We start from the raw sequence: 19,379 nt of genomic DNA, 5'->3' as shown, positions 1-19,379 counted from the left end.
CCAGAACAGCTATTATAGCTGCTAAGCTGACATGAAAACTATCATTTCCTGACCTAGAGGTGTAGAAGAACAACAAAAACACAGGGCAAGTTGAATGGTTCTGTTGTCATCAAATATATCAGTCACTGGTTAATTAAGAACTCTTTAAACCTGTTTCAGAATAGTTTGTTCAAAACAAACCAAACCGGTAGGAAGTGTTTGCAAGATGTTGGTAAAGGCACAAAATATTATATGGGTCTATTTCTTCAAAAGAAGTAAAAATGTGAGTTGGGGTGTGGTATAGATAATGACCTAGATGAAGTAAGTACACATCAGTAAAATAGACTTGGGTAATGTAGACTTTGTTGTGGTTTTAATTATCAGAAGGAATAAACCACATCTGTTTGGTTATTTCAGTATTCCGGACTTTTATTCCTACTGAAAATAAATAGTAGAGAAGTAAAATCTAGTTCAATAGATGAATGATCAGTATGAATCTGGTTAATGTCATTTCATGACATAGTTTTAGAGCTGAGATAGTGGTCAGTAGAGAGGTGGAACCGTACATGGCTTGTGGCAGTGCGTGGTACACCGAGCACGCGTGCATCAGTTCATTATTTCAGTTTAAAGCTGATGTAGCACCTTATTGCTGCTGCTCTAATGAAATGCTATGGAAATGCCTTGTTAAAGTGTAGCTTAACATTAAAAACAAAACAGTAATTACAAGGCCTCACAAGTGAAAAAGAAAACAAGAAGCTTATAACCATTTTGTAATACAATTTGTCCTTGACCACCATGACCTGTCATTCACCTAGGCTTTGATGAATAAAATAATCTCTGTGTTTTGACCTTTTATAGGCAGAATTAGAAGGAACAGGTAAAAAGGAAAGGGGAAAAGGAAAGGGGAAAAGGAAACAAAGAAGAAAACAAAGAAGGCAAGTGTCAAGACAAGGTTTATCTGTCTTGTTCTGTCTCTGTGCTTATCTATGTTTGTAATGAGAAAACTACATACGTGAGTAAATGAGTACAAAGGAAAAAGTCACAAATGGGGAAAGGAAACGTGCTTCATGTCACTGCTCAGCTGTGGTCTTTGTTATGAACTAGAAAAATTCAGTCAGCTTGATCCACCATATTTTATTCCTATTGGAAAAAAATAATAGAAAGAAGCAGTGCTTTTTTTTAATTCCAACAATTTAAATTTGTAAAAGAGGAACAGGAGTAAAAGTGGGTGCATGCATGCAGTACTCAGCAAAAGAAAACAGCTTGCTACTTGTATTCCCACCACCTGCCTGAGGCAGTAACTCACATGAGAACTGTAACACAGTAACAGTAACACAGAACTGAGACATGTGAAGGGACCGCACCAGTCAGAGTAGGAAACCCATCAGGGAAACGTCTATCGCATGTCCTCTCAATGGCGTCCAGCTACAGTCAGATTGAGAAGTTACAGGCAATTAGTTCAGAGTCCATATTCAGGCTGAAGATCAGGAGAAAGGTTTGGCTCTGGGCAGACTTTGGAAGAATGCTGAGCTGCTGGGATGTGTGGCGCTCAGCTCTGTGTACGCTTCAGCATAGCACAGGAAGTCTGACTGCTGGCACCAAAAGTGAGCATCTGTTTCCAGTGGTTCTAGGCACAACATCCCGGTTTCCAGTAGGGTCCCAATTACACAATGTTTGCGCTAATCTCCTCCACATGGTCTGAGGCAACAGGCAGACAGAAAGTCACAACTACTATTCAAAGGGCTGAAGACTGTCAGTTCCATTTGCTGAATTGTGGAGATGATCCTTGGAAATGCTATTTCGTCAATATTTGCTCTGTTTCCTCCTTTTTTTTTTTTTATTATCGCTAATTTTTATCATGTCTGTTTAATGTTTAACCATGAAATTGAGTAGATGATGTAGCAGTATAAGTAGCAGTGTGAACAGCATGGTCAGCTGAACGCAGCAGGGCTTCTGATTTTGTAAGTAGTGCACATGCATTTTTCTTGGAGACTTACAAATGATGCTTTCTGAGGTCAGTGGAATTTTCATGTTATGTTAATATCATTTGTTTGTTTGTGACTTGGTTGTGTGCAGATGTTGCAATGAAATATTAATCAAGCAAACATGCAATGGACCAGTGGGACCTGCTGTTCTGGGGGAATATGCTTAGCCTGAAATTAGAATAAAACAACCTTTGAAGTCATGGGGACTTATTAAGTAGTTGCTAAAGCAGAATACTGATTAAATCACCTTTTAGGTTGGAAACAGCCTTCACAGTGACTCAAAATTAGCATAATCCCACTAGTGACTGAACAACCAGGTCCAGTTTATAAACTCTTCTGGTGACTTAATGGATAAAACAACCATTGAACTGCTGAGGCCAGGCTCTCTAATTAGGACTGGGGTGAGTGTAGGGGGTGGGTGGAAGGCCACAATTTAAATTTAATTACCTCTTTTATTCCCATAGACAAACTAATGTGAGGTTTGGCAAAGAATTATTTTCTGGATTTCCAATTTGCATATAAAAAATACATACCAGATTTAATAAAGCCTTTCCAGTTTCTTCAGCTTTGTAATAGTAACCTAAAAATATTTGTGACTGAAATCTTGTAATTTCAGAATGCTGAAATGAATGTGATTGACATCTCTAAAGGGGAAAGTAGGTGGGGAAATCTTGATGACAATACTCAGTTTTCCAGCTTCTGGTAGAAGTATTTCTTTAGTATTTCTGTAGAGAGCTGTGATACCAAGAGAAGTTTTTTTTTTAATTGATCTGTTATAGTAGAAGTTAAAAACAGAACCATGCCTAATACAAGCTTGCTGCAGAAAAAACATACTTTGCTTCAGAAATTCTTTGAAATTTGGGCTAAGCTCTGTTTGAACACAGGAAGCGGTCATGGACAGACAAAAATTATCCTCCTTTTCACTTAAGTGTGCAATATCTCAAATAACTAGAGAAAAGAGTTTATGAAAAGTTAAACACCCAGTATTTTTGAAACACCTTCTGTACTACATGATTACTTCATTTGCAGCACATAAGGCTTTTTTTCTTTTTCAGCTGAGAGGAAGAGGAAGAGTTCTGTTTGAAAAAGATGCAAATAGTTGAATCATATTCCCATCTAGGACCATATTCCATGTTTTGGTTTAAAGAAATTAAAATGTAGCATTATCGCTTTTTACTGTAGTTTGCTGCAGTGGTCCCTGTCAGCTCTCAGATATAGTCAGCATACTCAGATCCTAGCAATTATGAGAACACACAGCTAGTGTATACATTTGCTATAAAAACAAGACAAAAACAGCAATAAAAAACAAACCCAATTTGTCACCAGGAATCCTGGAACTTGGGCTGCCCTCAGAAACTTTGTCTAAATCTTGTTTAGATAGTAAATACAGTCATCTTTCACATCTGGGAATGAATATGGGATCAAGAGAACTTCACTGTGGCAGGATATGGGAGAATGCATTCCTGGAACAGAAGGATACAAACAGGCTGTGTTGGCTGGAACCCAGAATAAGAGGAGCCATAGCAGTAGAAAAGTTCTAGAAATGTTTTCAGGTAGAAGCTGCAAGGGCCCAAAGATTACTTTCATAGATACTTGTTATATTTCTGAAGAAGGTTTATATGAGATGTCTGCCCAGAATAGCAGGGAATTGAATTCAGCAAACGAGAGACTTGTTCCTGCTCCTGTGGAGGGTGGGAGGCTCATGTGAAGTATATCATGTCAGCATCAGGAGAACAAGCATAACGAAGAAACTTCTTGTCTCCAAGGGGATTAATCTGAGTGTTCTTTGATTTCCAAATGGGATCTGTGCTCTTCTTTTCCTTTTGGACTCAGGTCCTTCCTGTGTCTCTAGAGGGAGCCACCCATGCCATGTGTGGGGACGGTGAGGGGCAAACCACCATTTAACAAGTTACAAACACTTGTTGCAGCCCCCAAAAGGAGGGTCCCTTCATTCCAAACATGCACCAAACATGCGGGTGCAAACCCGCTTCTTCCCATGTGTCTTCATGCCCACTTTTGAGTGCCCTGCTGCCATGGCACAGGATGCTCCAGGCTTTTGCCTTGAATTTTGCCTTGAAGTTTATGTAGATGACTTTTATCCATCATTTGTCAGCTGTGGTCAAAGACTGGCCGTAAGAGTATAACCATGAAGTAAACAGGGCCGTGAATTTAACAAGCACTGGATAGCTGTCTGTCCATGTGCTGCTGCCCTGATGAAAGCGAGGGAATTTATCCCATTTCCAACGAGAATTGAGTTGCCTCAAATTTCCTCACATTTAGCAAACTGCATTTGGGCAGGTAGTAGCGTATTTGATGTCTTTGAAACTCACACTCTGTTTTAGCTCAGGGTAATTAATTTGTTTAGATGTAGCTTATAGGAAACAATGATCCAGGGAAGATAATTGTTAATAGAGATTATTATGGACTTTAGCTCTACACTTGCATTGCTAATGAAGAATTGAATTGCCTTTTCAGAGCAGTTACAATGGAATATCATGGTTTTATTATGTCTGACAATTTAATTTACAATTTGGTTGAATTTATTAATGATGGTTTTTGTCCATGGGCACTTTAAATATGCTATGTACATTAGATCATTACAGTTGCACTGTGTACTATTTATGCTAACAAACTATTCATTATTTCTTACTACCAAGCTCATCATTACCATCTGCTCATCTAATGACTGTTTATTTTGTGACAGAATAATTTGAAAAGAAGATGAAGTATCTCCTGTGCCTGTGTTTACTCCTTGCTGTTCTTTGTGCTGTAACCCATTGCCACCATGAAGACATTTGCCATGAAGTCAAAAATACTAATCTGCGCACTGGAAGAGAAAGTTTATTAGCGCATTACTGTGACAAGCAAGGCACTAACTACGCAGATTTTGTATTTAGATTTTACAAGCAGGTTATATCAAAAGAAGCTGATAAAAATGTTTTCTTTTCTCCCATGAGCATCTCCACTGCCTTTGCCATACTGGCTCTTGGTGCTAAGTCAACCACCCTTTCTCAGATTTTTGAAGGACTGGGCTTTGACAATCTGACTGAGACTCGCATCCATGCTATACATGAAAGTTTCCATAAAGTTTTAGCAGTGCTGAATTGTACTGATGCTAACATCACATTAAATATAGGGAATGCCCTTTTTACAGCTATTGGGCATGAACCACAGGAGACGTTTTTACAAAATACCAAACAATTTTATGATGCAGATTTTTTTTCTAGCAATTTCCATAAACCACAAGAAGCTAAGAAGCAAATCAATACATATGTAAAGGAGAAAACCAAGGGGAAAATTCCTGAATTAATTGGTCATCTTGATCCAAGTACTGCACTGGTTCTTGTTAACTACATTTATTTTAAGGGTAAGATATTTAATGTAACATTCCAGTAGATGATTTGGATGCAAACCGAAAATTGTAGATGACTCTTGTTTATTTATTAGTAGAGTGACTGTTTAGGAAAGAGCTAAACTGTGGAGGACTGTCAAAGTAAAGATTAGATCTGGCCAAAAGCAGAGTATCTGATTGCTGAGAAATAGTGATTGCTTGATTTTGGCACAGTTTGCCTGAAAGCTGTGGACAGAGAAGTCCCACTCTGGTGGACTGCCTCATAGACAGGGACCCACTGTGTGCAGTCTCACTGGTCTGAGGGCATAATGACTAAAGGTGTTTCCAAGATCCCTATGCTGACTGTATGTGCCGGCCAAACTTAATGGACTAACATCCTTGCACTTCCAGGGTCCCCAGTATTATGGTAGATCTACTTAGGTACGCTGCATGAAAACCTGGGACAAAGCATTTTGAGGGCTTTGCGCTTCTGCAGCCGTGCTTGAACGTTAGGGTCACTCTTTACAACAACTACCTGATGGCTCTCTACAACTACCTGAAAGGAGGTTGTAGCAAGGTGGGTGTTGGTCTATTCTCCAGAGTAACAAACGATAGGCCAAAAGGAAACAGCCTTAAGTTGCACGAGGGGAGATTTAGATTGGATATTAGGAAAAATTTCTTCATCAAAAGGGTCGTCAAGCACTGGAACAGGCTGCCCAGTGAAGTGGTTGAGTCACCATCCCTGGAGGTATTTAAAAGAGGTGTAGATGTGGTGTTTAGGGACATGGTTTAGTGGTGGACTTGGCAGTGTTAGGTTAACAGTTGGACCCAATGATTATAAAAGGTCTTTTCCAACCTAAATGATTCTATGATTCTATGATCTTTTATTCTCCTGAAGATTTCTCACCAAGCTGAGTGCAGCCATCTTGCATTGGGTGCGGCCTAACAGGAAAGGCATAAAAGATCCTGTAGCTGAATGTTTAAGTGGTTGAATTTAAATGACATAAAAGGCACGAGTGATGGGAACATATGGCTACAATAAAAGCAGGAGTCTCTCATTTGGTCCTCACCAACCTTTGGCTGGCTGTTTTTCAGCAAGATGACTTACACTAACTATGCTGAACTTACCACACAGCTAAAATGTTTTATTGTGTGTTATGCAGGAGACTGAAGTCATTTAGTGATCCTCTTCTCCCATAAACAGCCCTCCAGCATCCTACATTTAAATTGGTCTCATTTATATAAGTGATTTTTATGATCTTCACATGCTTGAGTGCAACATCTTCTCTTTTGCCCCATTAGCTGCCTGGCAAAAGTCTTTTGATCCTTTGCGTACATATGAGGACGATTTTTTTCCGAACACAAATGCATCAGTTAGAGTCAACATGATGCAGCAAGAAGGTAACTATGACAGTTACTACGACCAGGATCTCTCTTGCGAGGTGGTAGAGCTGCCCTACCAGGGCACTGCACGAATGTTGCTCATTCTGCCTGATAATGGAAAGATGAAGCAAGTGGAAGATGCTCTCTCCAAGGAAACTGTGTGTAAATGGGATAGCAAACTTGTGACCAGGTAACTCTAGGTAGATGGATTACTATATTACTATTTACTATTTTTAAAAGAAACCATTAATTTCACATTGCTGCCTCCTGAATATAATGCCCTGGTTTCATAAAGCAGGGCTTTAAGTTATTCCCAAGATGAATCAGAGCAAGGCATAAGTGATAAGCAATGGCAGGCTCTCTGACCTGACAGAAGGGGACACAGCATTGTAACAACTGCCTCAAGACTCGCTTGGCTACCTTTTGGTTACCATACCTCTTATTTCATAGTGCTAACATAGTCAATTTCACTGTGTCTTAGAGTTTATCCTCTTTTTCCCTTCTTCTAGCCTTTCTACAATTGGTCTGCTTACTCTTTGTAGCCCTCCAATCACAAAACTCTGCTAGCTGCGTATGAGGCAGTGGGATGAAAGAGTGGCAATGAAGAAATCAGTTTCTTTTTCCAAAACCAAAGAGAGAATGTAGGCACAAGAAGATGACACATCTCTCTGGCTGCCAAAATTGCTCAGGGAATATGAATGCCACCATCAAACAAATTTGCAATCAAAAGAATGCTTTCTGGTGTCACTGAATTGCATACTTTCAGCCTCCTGGCTGAAACAATGCTTCACTGCTCTTCCATTTGCTTTGTTTAACAGGAGATTAGTTCTGCAGTTACCAAAGTTTTCTGTTAGTGGGTCTTACGATGTTAAAAACCTGTTCAAGGAAATGGGCATTACTGACGTATTCTCTAGTGATGCTGATCTGTCTGGAATTAGTGGCAGCTGTAATCTTCAGGTTTCACAGGTAAGTGAGCAGAGCTGGTGAGGGGGTGGTGGCTGGTTGCTTTGATCAAATATATCCAGGGTTTTTAAAGGCTTTCTTTCCCTCCTTGTCCTACTGAAGTTATGAGTGAAACTCACAAGGACAGGTATCGGCTTGCTTAGTAATTGTGCTTTTCTACAGAGAAGGTCTGCTGTCCCACTTTTGTATTATTTTAATATTGCTTAATAAAAGGCTGGATACTGAGTGCGTGGAAAAGCTGGACAAGATTTTAAATGATTTCTTGACACTGGCATATGATGGTTTACATGAGATTGCATCAGGTAGATTATAAATGAGGAGTATATTATGATACTTGTGTTGATTAGTACCTAATTTTTTAATAATCTTCAAAATTTCCAGGAAACTTCCAGTTTGCAGTGGTAGAATTTCACCATGTCAGTTTAAGGTACAATTTCATGAGGCAAACATGCCAAATACTGCCACTGCATTAGCATGTAAACAGCGGTCTTCCATTAGCCTTGAAAGAACAGAGAAAGTGTTGCTAACAGAGGTCCAAACCACTTAAAGAAATAAATCAGGTAGTGCATGGACATTATCCTACTCTACTCAGCACTGGTGAGGCTGCATTTACAGTGTGTCTATTTTTATTTTTGGTCCTCCCCATTCAGTCCTGACATGGAAAACACTCCTGTTGCAGGCTATTGGAGATTTACCATACAAGAAAGTTCAGTCCACTGGATTTTATCACTCTTTTCTTTTCCTAAATATTCCCTAAGCAGAGAGTTTATCTTCACCTCCTGCTTGCTGTCCCATATATAAACCACAGCATTTGTTCCTTTTCTCTGCAGGCAATTCACAAGGCCCTGGTGGAAGTTGATGAGGCAGGAACTGAGGCTGCAGGAAGCACAGCCGTAATCCTTAACAAAGTTTTCCATCCTCCTGTTACCATCAAATTCAACAGGCCCTTCATTATCTTGATTTCTGACAAAGAAACCAGCACCACACTTTTCATCGGGAAAATTGTCAATCCTACTGAGAAGTAATTGCTGAATTATTTGGCATATTGGTATTCGGTATGAGTTATGATGGGTACCGTGTTTGCAGTTGTGGGCTAGTTAGTGCTACTAACTAGTCTATGATTGAGGGATATTCAGAAGTAAATGAGGAATTTCAATATCAAATTAATAAGCAAAAAAAATGGTAGCAAAACCTGAACAACTGACAGTTTTTAAATGTAATATTTTCCCCTGATCAGTAATTTGAGTTATTAGTACATTTCCCAAATTTTCCTTGGAAGACAGTTTTTTCTAAAGTCTGCTGTTATTTTTATAAGTGAATTCTCTCTGCTAAGTGGTTTTGTTCAGACTGCTTTCCATTGTGGGTTATTCACCAAAAGCTTTATCCCAACAGGTAACAAGTCCCTTGCAATTCTATTACCTCTTCTCCAGGACCTGACAATGATCAGTATTCACCTGAGCTGGTCCCTGCAGTGTCCTTTCTTCCTTACACAGCTCTTTGCTGCCTAGGCCACTGTGGTTTGCCCTCAACCAACCTGTTCTTTCTCACATGTTCCAACTCTTTGCCTAGGACATCTTAAAAAAACATTGACAAAAGAGAGAAAATCCCTGAGGCAATAGACTTATTCTGCTGTAGCACTCACTGTAAGTCCCTTTTTGCAGTCCACAAGGTCAGCAAAAAACATTGAGACAGTGATATTAGGCATAAACTGTCAAAGAATTGTCCTATGACAATTTCATCCATGAGTTATTGCTATAGCCAATGAATAAAATAAACATTATCATTTAAATCCATCACTTAAGGACTGACTCCAGCCTCTTGATATCATTCTATAAATATCTTAAAATCAACAAAAGCTTTCAGTCACTTACTAACATAGCAGGATGTCTGTAAAATATGTTCTAAAGGCTGTTAAATGAGTCCAGCTTTTCTCATATAGAGATGGCTATTCTTTATATTCTCTCCTTATGTTCCTGCTTAGGTAAAGCCTGTTTTCAAGAAATACATAAACACTACCTTGCTGTTGTGTGCCTGCAAATCACCCACTCTCACTGCAGTGGAGCACTGGGGCTCAGGGCTCAGCCTCGCTGAACTCTATAGCAAACCCTTTATTGCACAGCTGCTGCCTCCAGGAGAGGCTGACTCCTGCTTTGAAGGCTGCTTTCTCACTGCACTGCTTTGACTCGGGCCATTGTGTATTGACCCTGGATAAACTTTTTGCAAGAGGAGTTTAGTCCCTCTCTTTGGGAAGATGATGGTCCTGAAATAATGCTCATTTCTGCAGTGGTCCTGGCAACGCACTGTGAGCGCTGCAAAGGTGATGCAAGCCCCAAATCAACAAACAAGCTCCCCACCCTTGACACCTCTCTGGCCATCTGACCTGTTTTACCAAACTTGGTCCACCCTGCACAAAGGTGGTTTATTGAGACCAATCAGTGCTTGCACCATGGGTTTAGTGTACAAAGGGCTATGCTTCTGACTCAGGGGGACTTGGAGACTGCTGCCTTGGATGAGTCCCTTTGCTCCAAGTAGCAAGAGCTCAGTGGAAGCCCTAAGCTATTGCTTCTGCTGGGGCAAGATACCATCACTCAGTGGACCGGGAAATACCACGCCTCTGTGCAAAGCAGCGGGTTTTACAGAGTTGAGATCAATGATAACTTGCTGTGGTGTGAGGCAGCCTGCTCTGTGGTTGCTGTACAAACTTGACAAGAGCTGGGAGCAGCTCCAGTGAGATCCCACCCTGATAAATTTGTGTACTGGTACTGATTAGAAGGCAGCATGGTGAGATTTTTATCAGAGTGGGGTGCAGAAAAACAGGTTCTCAGCCTGTTGCTAAAGGGAAATGTTAGTAAAAATCTCACCGTTGCTAAGACAGAGCAGAGGCTTTAGGAAATAGCACATGAAGCAACTCCCTGTCCCATCTACCTCCTGGGCCTTTGCTTTTGAGAGTGGAGGCAAGAAACTACAGGAGGAGAGCTGCACTGGGAGTTTTCACACTGGAGTGTGAGGAGTGACTGCTTCTGGCAAAAGTATCAAACAGGACGCCTTTGAATGCTGCATGGGTTTGGGAGGTATCTACCAAGATGTGGGGCATCACTACAGTTGCCCTTCAGTTGAGGAACTTCACGCTTTAGACCAGCAGGTTGAACTGAGCTCTGGCAGGGACCTGGAGTGGGAAGAGGGATCGTCCCAAATCTCTTTGGAAGGGGAGGATGTGGGGAGGACAGGAAACAATTGTGAAAGACACAGAAATGCCTATCGTTCACAGTATGGAAATTCATAGAGCCTGGAGACTGAACGTATCTCGCTGATGCTACTCTCAGCATAGTCCTGATTATGTTCTTTAGGAACTGGATAATTCTGCAAAGTTTTTGTGGAGAGAGGGGGTATTTTGTTCTAATTCCAAGAAAATCTAATTGCATTAGTCTGCCTTGCATCATTTGGTCTTGTTGCTTTTGTCTGTCTTAATGTGTGACAGGGAACATTCCTCTTCATGCTATCTAGTTGTATAAATGGTAGAGAAGGAAAGGAAGGATTCTGACAGACATAATCTAAAATTTTCATTTAGGGACTGGGTATTCATTCTATCTGTGGTAAACACATGTATTTTATGGTGTCTTTCATTCATCTGTAGGTGATTTTATTAACACCCTTCAACCTTCCACTACAACAAAACCAGACCTGATTAGGATAGCTTAATCCCACACATGCATTCAATCAGTCTGTGGGACAGCTGGATCCAAACTAAGCCCTGAAAGAGAACTGGAGATTCTTTATGCCCTATTAAGTGTCGTCCACCTCACTTACTGCAGTGACAATCAGCAGAATGGGCTAATACAGCTCACAGTGGAGCACGTGGCCCCCTATCAAAAACATCCAAGATAAATGACTTGCTGTGGGTCTATTAGCCCTGACCTGACATGTTTGCAGGAAGCTCTGAGGAAAACGACTTACCTAAAGAGAGTGTATCTCAGCTGAGAACCCTGTGAAGGAAGATGGAGCCACTGGGCTGGGTCCCTGAAAGGCAGCCTAGCTGTGTCCCAGGGACCTGAGGGCCAGACATCCCATGGCAGCCTCTGAGCCATGTGGGAGACAGTAAGTTTGTTCTGTCTGACCTTGTTTATGGTCCCCTGGGACTCTGTTTGCTGACGGGATAGCTTCTATCAGTAAAGCTCTGTTTGCTTAGCCCCATGGCAGAGTCCATGTAGTATGTCATCACAAACCGTGAAGTGGTAGGACTGCAGGGCTAACGCAGCATGTGTCCAATGCATTTTACCTTTCATCAGTAAAGAAAGGAGCTGACTCAATGCCAAAAGGCACAAAGGAATCAGATAATCACAGAAACACCAGCTGCCCACATAAGCCCTGCTATTCATATGCTGCCAGTACTCTGGACTTTCTTATTCCCAGCTATGAATTTGAGTGGCAAATTACAAGCCCAAAGCTGTAACCGCATATTCTCAGGTACAGAGTTAAGGTACAGATGAGTAGTCTTATGCTGCCGTTTCACAAGAAAGCGGGAGCTGATCTCATAGGTTACTGACATAAAAAGAAGAGATTCCTCATCTACACTTCCCTAGCCTCAACAAACTCCCAGGAGGTACCTTGCATGAGCTCTGACATTTGCTGAATCCTTCTGTGAGTCCATTCAATTCACTGACCTGACAGAAAACTGGCAGGGAAAAAAAAAAAAAATATCTGTTTGCTATGCTTCTTTCAAAGGAGTTCTGGGGAAGTAGAAGAGAGTGGGGAGCTATCTCCAGATACCTCAACCCTGGTATCTGAAGAACTTGGCCTTGAATGGGCACACCAGCTCTCTCCCCACAGCTATGTCATCTGTTCAGCCCTTGATCACTGCCACTATTTCAAGCACATGGGAATTGACTCATATGTAAAGCCAACCCTATTCTAATTGTTCCAGTAGATTCAGTACAACAAAAGCAGCAGGCTTTTTCCCTGTACTCACACTCATTTCAAGCAGAGAATCACTGAGCTCTTAAAAACCAAATGATTATGATAGTTGCTGGGCAGGGTGGATTTTGACTGTGGATTCTGAGAACCAGGAGTACCTGTATGGCAACTACAAGGCAGTCAGTGCCTCATAACCCAGCTCATCTTTGACATGAGTCTATGTAGTTTTTGGAGGTATAAAAAAACCTCATAGCAGTGTTACTCACTAATCCAGCATTCAAGTCTTGTCTTCAAAACAGAGGCATAAGTTTTCCCAGCAGAAAAAAAGTGCAAGAGAAAGACAAACGTTTTTAGATGTGAATGTTTCATTGAAAACTAAATATTCACCTCAGTGGGAGCTAGCAGTGCAAATTCTCAAGAGCATGAAGACCACCATGGGCTATGTATGAGTCCTGTGACATATCCTCTGAATCTTATTCATCCATCCAATGTTCCCTGTTGGGTAGTGCACCTCTGCCCTTACCCACGTGGGGCTGCTCTCATTAGATTTAAACTGATAACATGTATGGTATCATCCATTCCCTTCAAACTGTTAGCCAGCAAAGACTGAACTGGAAATACCCTTTATTTTGTTCCCAGTCCCAGGTATAATACAGAATACATTTTTAAATAACTTGGTAATCGTGCTTTCCTCAGACTAAGAGTTTTAAAGAAAACTATAATTTGTTCATTTCATGTAGATGTCCTTGAGTATGACTAATACCCTGGTTACACAAACTCAGCTCAGCACTGACGTTGCTGCAAATGACTTTGCTGACTTCTTGCAAAAGAGAATTTCCATGATAAAAGTAGCTTTTCAGTTCGATCCAACCCCTGGAGATTAATTTATTACAGTTGAATTAGCCTGTTTTATACAGATCAGTCTTTATTTCTCTTATTTTTTATTGCACTCAGTTTCTTTTCCATAAGCCATCTGGAAACAGAATACTTATGATTTATTACTTTACTAAACAAGAACGTATCCTTTGTGGTTGGAAAACTTCTGTTAACAGCAATGTGATACTACAGAAGGTCTGCAGAAGACTTCGCCTGACTTGTGCAAATACCTTATTAAGGAAAAGTTGCTATATTGTTTGCTACGTCTCATGTAGGAAACAGACCACATGGAAGATGCTCTGCTGAAGGAAAATGTTTGAAAAGAAAAAGCAACACAGAGTAAGATAATTCAGAAGTGCTGTAGTCATCATAAGAACTTTGGTTGCAGCCAGGAAAGAATCTCAGAGCAAGAGAAAACATCTGTGCACAGAGGAGATGAAAGAGATAATGAAAAGTGGGTCTTAAAATGCATATGAAAGCAAAGAGAACATATGTCTAGACCTCATTTAGGTATGCTGTTCACACAGATGCAGATTCTTTAGCCATCATAAAAGTCATACCATATCTCACATATTCAAGGAATGGATAGTAGAATGTACAACTTGAATATCTTTTCTGTTCCTATATCTTCTATCTTTTGTGTCTGAGTTCTACCTCTTTGGTAAATCTTACGGGTGAAATTTTAAGACCTTTTGGGCCTCAGTTGCCCCAGCCAGAAATTACTACCTCATGCCCATGCCTGTCATTGCGCTGTGTGTCATAGTCTTGACATATTCACAGTAGCATCAAGGGTGACTGAGAAGAGACATCAAATAGAAACAGATACGTTCCAGCACTTCTAGCCACTTCTAGGCTGGCATTGTGGGAAAGATGGTGCAGCAGTCATTATAGGAAGCCTGTATAGGTACAGTCTAGATGATACTGAAGTGCCTTGTGGAGGCATATCAATGTAAGCCATTGACAGGAATGGGACTGTGCTGACCTGTCTGTCAGCCACAGAGGGTAGAGGCAAATCACAGTATCTTCTTTTGCCTTCATTGAAACACGGAAGAGAATTGTTGCACTAAACCATCTTGGTGACCTGTCAGAATCCTCAACATCCCAAAAGCTTACAGCACCAAAGACTTTTTAAGGAAAAAGTATATGAGCAAAAGAATTATATCATAAATTTCATTTTATTGCTTATCTGCCTTCTGCTTCTTCAGTGTGGCCAAAAATATTAATCTACTAAATAATAACAAATGATAAACCTTTGCAAAGTTTAGCCCTAAGACTTTCTATCTGGCTTTCAGAGCAGAAAATTTCAAGTGTAACTCAAAAATATCTACATAAGGGATTTTCTTAGTGCTTGTGTAAGGCCATGCCTGCAACAGAATGATTAATAGTGTAAGGCATCAATTTAAACTTGAACACTAATGCCAAGAGGTTTCTCTGTGTAGACAACTTCATTGCAAAATAAGAACTTTTATTCTCTGGTGAACTTGTCAGTCTAAAAGTTGTTTGCAAAAGAAGGGTTCCTTTACACAAAGAGAAAAAGGTCTGTAGGGCAAATTCTGCTAGTAAAACTTTATAGTTTCAGTATTCCAATTATGATCAGTAAGATCCTTCTAAGAACCTGAGCTTTTAGTGTGATTCTGCTATGCTGCTTTCTGCAGGTAGAACTGCAAGTATGGAGCCTCAAGTTCGGGGATTATAGGAAAAGGAGCCCTGTGCCACCATCTTCTGGTAAAATCAAGGAATGGACATGGCAAATTCTGTCTGATTTTGAAACCAAAAAAGAACAGTAGCTTTCTAGCTTGCTGTTACAGTGTCAGTGGGGATTTTGATCTTGTTAAGTTTTAGCTGCAGGTCTGGTGAAATACTGTACTTGCACAGATTGCTGTCACTCAGGATTAAGGGTTTGGTGTTATGGTAGGTAGTCCACATACAGATCATCTTAGTAGTGGGGAAGGACATAAATTAAAGATTAGAAATTACTGGGAAAGAAAAAAAGGCAAATCACATAGGAACACTGTGCCACTGTCTAAATCTCTGGATCATCCACACATGGATTAGAACATTTAATTCTGGTCCTATAATAACAGAAAGGATAAATGAGAACTGGAAAATCTTTAGAAAAATGTAGTAATCTTAATCAAAGTCTGGAACACCTCCTGTTTGAGGTGACAAATCTTCAGCCTGGAAAAGGGACAACTAAGGGGGCATAAAGAAGGAAAAGATTTGTGACACAGATTGGGTGAATGGAGATAATGTTCACTGTTACTACATCTAATGCCAGAGCTATAGACCATCACATGAAGCATGTAGGAGCCAGGTTCAAAGCCAATAAAAGAGGTGGTTCTGCACACAGCAGACAGTGTATGTGGAGTGGCACATTGCAGAGTGACCCTTTAATCCCAAAGGTCTAACAGCCCAGTACTTGTTCCTCATGTGTTCCTGATGTAGACAAATTCCAGATGATCAATATGGCATTTTTTAAAGGCATGTCTTCACTCACAATGCACCTTACAAACCATAAGCTTCCTGGGTGGATATTCAATATTTTGGTTTTCCATTTCATGTTTTGTCTGTTATGTATTTCACAAGACTAACCACTACTAAGGAATCCTTATCTCTGGGAGCCCAGATCACTGGTGGAGTGAGGAAGAGCAGGATTTGGGTGCAAAAGCAGGGCATCTGGTTGGGGCTGGACTGGCAGTGAGGAAGGGTCTGGGAACAGGAACTTACAGGAGAGAGTAAGGGGATTCCTCCACCCTATGTGCATCTTTCAGTAGAGTGTAGACACTTTTTGTGACACAGGGAAGAAGAGATTGATTTTTGAGCTTAAAAACTGTGAAGGTGATGGAGAGTGAAGGAACTTGAACTTGTTCCTCATGCATCTCCTCCTGGTGCTCCCCTGTGCAACAGAACTGGGCTGAGAGCACTTTCTGGAGGGAGTGTTCAGCCCCAGCCCAAGGAGAATGAATAAAAGTTTTTGAACTCTCAAACATCTCTTGCACTGCCAACCTCAGGCTTTTCATATCGAGGGAAGAGGTGAGCTAATATAATAGGAAAGGTTGGAAAAGACCTGTGTTTACCCAGGTGCAGTGGACAGACTCTCTATTATGGGCTGCAAAAAGCTATGTGTTGTGTCCTTCTTCCATTACACAGGCACTAGCCTGAAATAAATCTAATAAAATAGACAGGTGCTTTCTATCTTAGAAATATATTTCTGCATAGGCAAATTTAATGCCTAGTGCTATCTATCCATAAGTGTAGGTTTTGTACTGAGTGTAAAGCAGTGGAAACTTAGGTCAGCTGCTTTACTTTGGTAAGCAAATGACTTTCAGTCCAAAGCATACAATGAACAATGGGTCAAAGACACATAATTTCATTATTTTCCAGTTCTGTAATTCACTGTCCACACTTGGAAAACCCTTTCCAAAGTGCTTCTGCAGGACACTAGCTTAAGGCTCAAAGTCTGTCACTCAGAATCAGACAATAATTTGAGTTTGAAGGACTGCTGAGCTGCTCTGCTCCAGATCGATTCTATATGGAGGTATAGCCTGTCTGCTTTACCGAGGTGGATTCTAGATCACAATGCTTCACAGTCACTCTTACTTTATCTAAGCAAACATCTTTTATATCCCGTGCATTTACATTAATGTGCTGGATTTGCTAACTGAATATTTGCTCAAACCAATTTTATCACAGTTCTTTGGTAGGTTTTATCAAGTAACTAGAGTAAAGTTTAGATTCAGGAGTGTTATGCTTTTAGAAATTGATTTTTAAAGTTCTCTCCTTCAATGGTACCTATTAATGAATGACACACAATACCAGTTGAAATATATGGTGATCTGGAACATTGACCCTAGTTATATAACATTATAAACCAGTTTTAGCATTTACCAAACCTACTCTTCATCCATCTTATATGGCTAAACCACTATACCAAGTGTCACACTTACTACAAGCTCTTCCCAGAGAGGACATAAAAGTTAATGATGATATAAATGGAGATACATAATTGTTAAAAGGCAATATATAATATTTTTATAAGTATATGTAAGGATAATGAAAGTATTCATGATAGCTACTGAGAAATGGAGTCACATGAACTGTGAAAACTGAGTAAATGTGACTCATATAACCTCATATGCAAAGAAAATAAAACAACCTTCTTGGTTTCCAAAGGAAACAGCATCAAATTTTCGTGTTTGTAGCCACTTGTTTTCTCTTAGCTACCCTCCATAACACTGCAGCTTATTAGCAAATTTCAATCAGGCTTAACAAAGAGATAGGAGGTTGAAAAACCATTATGCTACTTTATGAAAATCAGTGAAATCCAAGTTTGTGTCTGCTGTGGGGAAGGCAGGCAGGACTCAGCTGCTTTAAATTCTGCTGATTGCAGCAGGCAGTGAGCTCATGGCAGGGAGCCCAAGCTGCTGCAGCAGCTCCAGCTCCAGCTCCTCCTCCTCCAGCTCTAGTCCCATTCCCAGTCTGGTTGCAGCCCTAGCTGTAGTCTTAGCCCTTGCCCCAGCCCTGCTCTCCTGCTTGGTTGGAATCATCCTGGAGGGTGTGGAGTAAAGCTGTGGTTATTGCGGTGAGGAAAGCCACAGATCCTTAGTAAACTAGGCTTTATTAACTCCACTGCCTGCAGAGGAGTTTGATAGATATTCTGCTCTGTTTTACTGTAGTAGAGCATAGTGCATGCCCACTGTGTTTCTTCTGAGGCAGTTTTAAGGATTTTGTCTTTTTTTCTAGGAGTGCAGTTTGGAAAAAAAAAATAGTTCGTGAAAGTTTGGAATGTTTGTACTGTGAAAAATTTGTATGTGATGTGAATTAGTACCGTGTGCTGATGTTGTGCTCTTAATCTGCATTAGACCGCAACAGAGAGGTAGTATCAGAATACTAATCTCATTAATTTCTTCAGGCTAGTTAGTTGGATACTGCTGAAGTTGATAACGGGATAGTTTGCTTATAGAGAGGCTGGATACTAACCCATCATAATTCTTCAAGATCAGGAAAGAGAGGAGTTTCTACCTCGCTACAGCTTGCTGGAGGTAATATGCATCTAACTAAAAATAAAATAATAATGTACATCTAACTAAAAATAAAATAATGACAACTAAGGGTATATTCTGTTCTGATGACAGATTCTCTGAAAGAGTTAATGTCTTTCAGCCTGGGTATTTACAGCCTAATCTACTTACTTAATTACCTTACTTTTAATATACTGGGTTTTTTTCCCTTTTATTTACAGGTTTTTCATCAAAATCTTGGTAAATAAACTTACAATACTTTTACATCATTTCATATCAGGATGGAAAACATCTCATTTTTACTAGCTTTTAGCAAAAATTGGTTTAAAACAAATGTATATAAAATCTAGTAAATGTGCAATTCTTTAAAGCTCTTAAGTGTTTTGAAGTCATTGTTATGTTATCGGAACATCACAATTAATTTGAGCTAGCATTTATTCAGTTTTTTTTCAACTCAAATCATAATGCATTAATTATTGCCACAGGTTCTGATTTAGCAAAGATAATGATTATCTTTAGCGCAACTACTTACACACTACTCATATGACTAGAACTAATAACACTTGCACATCTTGTGCAATCAGGTATCACATTAAAAAACAGTTCCTAGGGCCTTTGTTTCTTCTTCTGTTTGAATTACCCTTGAGGGGAAACCTGTGTTTCCTATCTCCCAGGCTTGTGCCTGTGTTATTAGATTAACACATGATGTGAGTTGATCTTCCCCCAGGACTATGAATAACTATAGGTGTGTGTTTATTTACATACACAAAAATTATGTCTTTCACATGTAGATGAAAACACACACAATTATCTACGCATCTCACATAAGTGTTTTTTTATTTTGTTCCATTTTTAGGCAGAAGATCCTCGGAAGGAAGGCTGGGAATTGTTTCTCCCTTCACTTTCTCATCAGCCTCTTGCAGCCTGAAG

General features: G+C 40.1%; 1 protein-coding gene across 1 annotated transcript; it reads left to right on the top strand.

The window, feature by feature from the left end:
* The first annotated feature begins 28 nt into the window (after window positions 1-28).
* Window positions 29-18,663, top strand: LOC308066923 (alpha-1-antiproteinase-like). Its single transcript, XM_080394885.1, has 4 exons — window positions 29-5,331; window positions 6,598-6,868; window positions 7,497-7,644; window positions 8,472-18,663. The coding sequence occupies exons 1-4, from the start codon at window positions 4,686-4,688 to the stop codon at window positions 8,664-8,666; spliced, it is 1,260 nt and encodes a 419-aa protein (XP_080251011.1). The 5' UTR covers window positions 29-4,685; the 3' UTR covers window positions 8,667-18,663.
* The last annotated feature ends 716 nt before the right edge of the window (window positions 18,664-19,379 follow it).

The sequence above is a fragment of the Falco punctatus genome (genome assembly GCF_963210335.1).
Source record: "Falco punctatus genome assembly, chromosome: 7".
NCBI classification, from domain to species: Eukaryota; Metazoa; Chordata; class Aves; order Falconiformes; family Falconidae; genus Falco; species Falco punctatus.
Note: the sequence above shows the minus strand (reverse complement) of the source record. Positions and strands in the feature narration are given on the sequence as shown.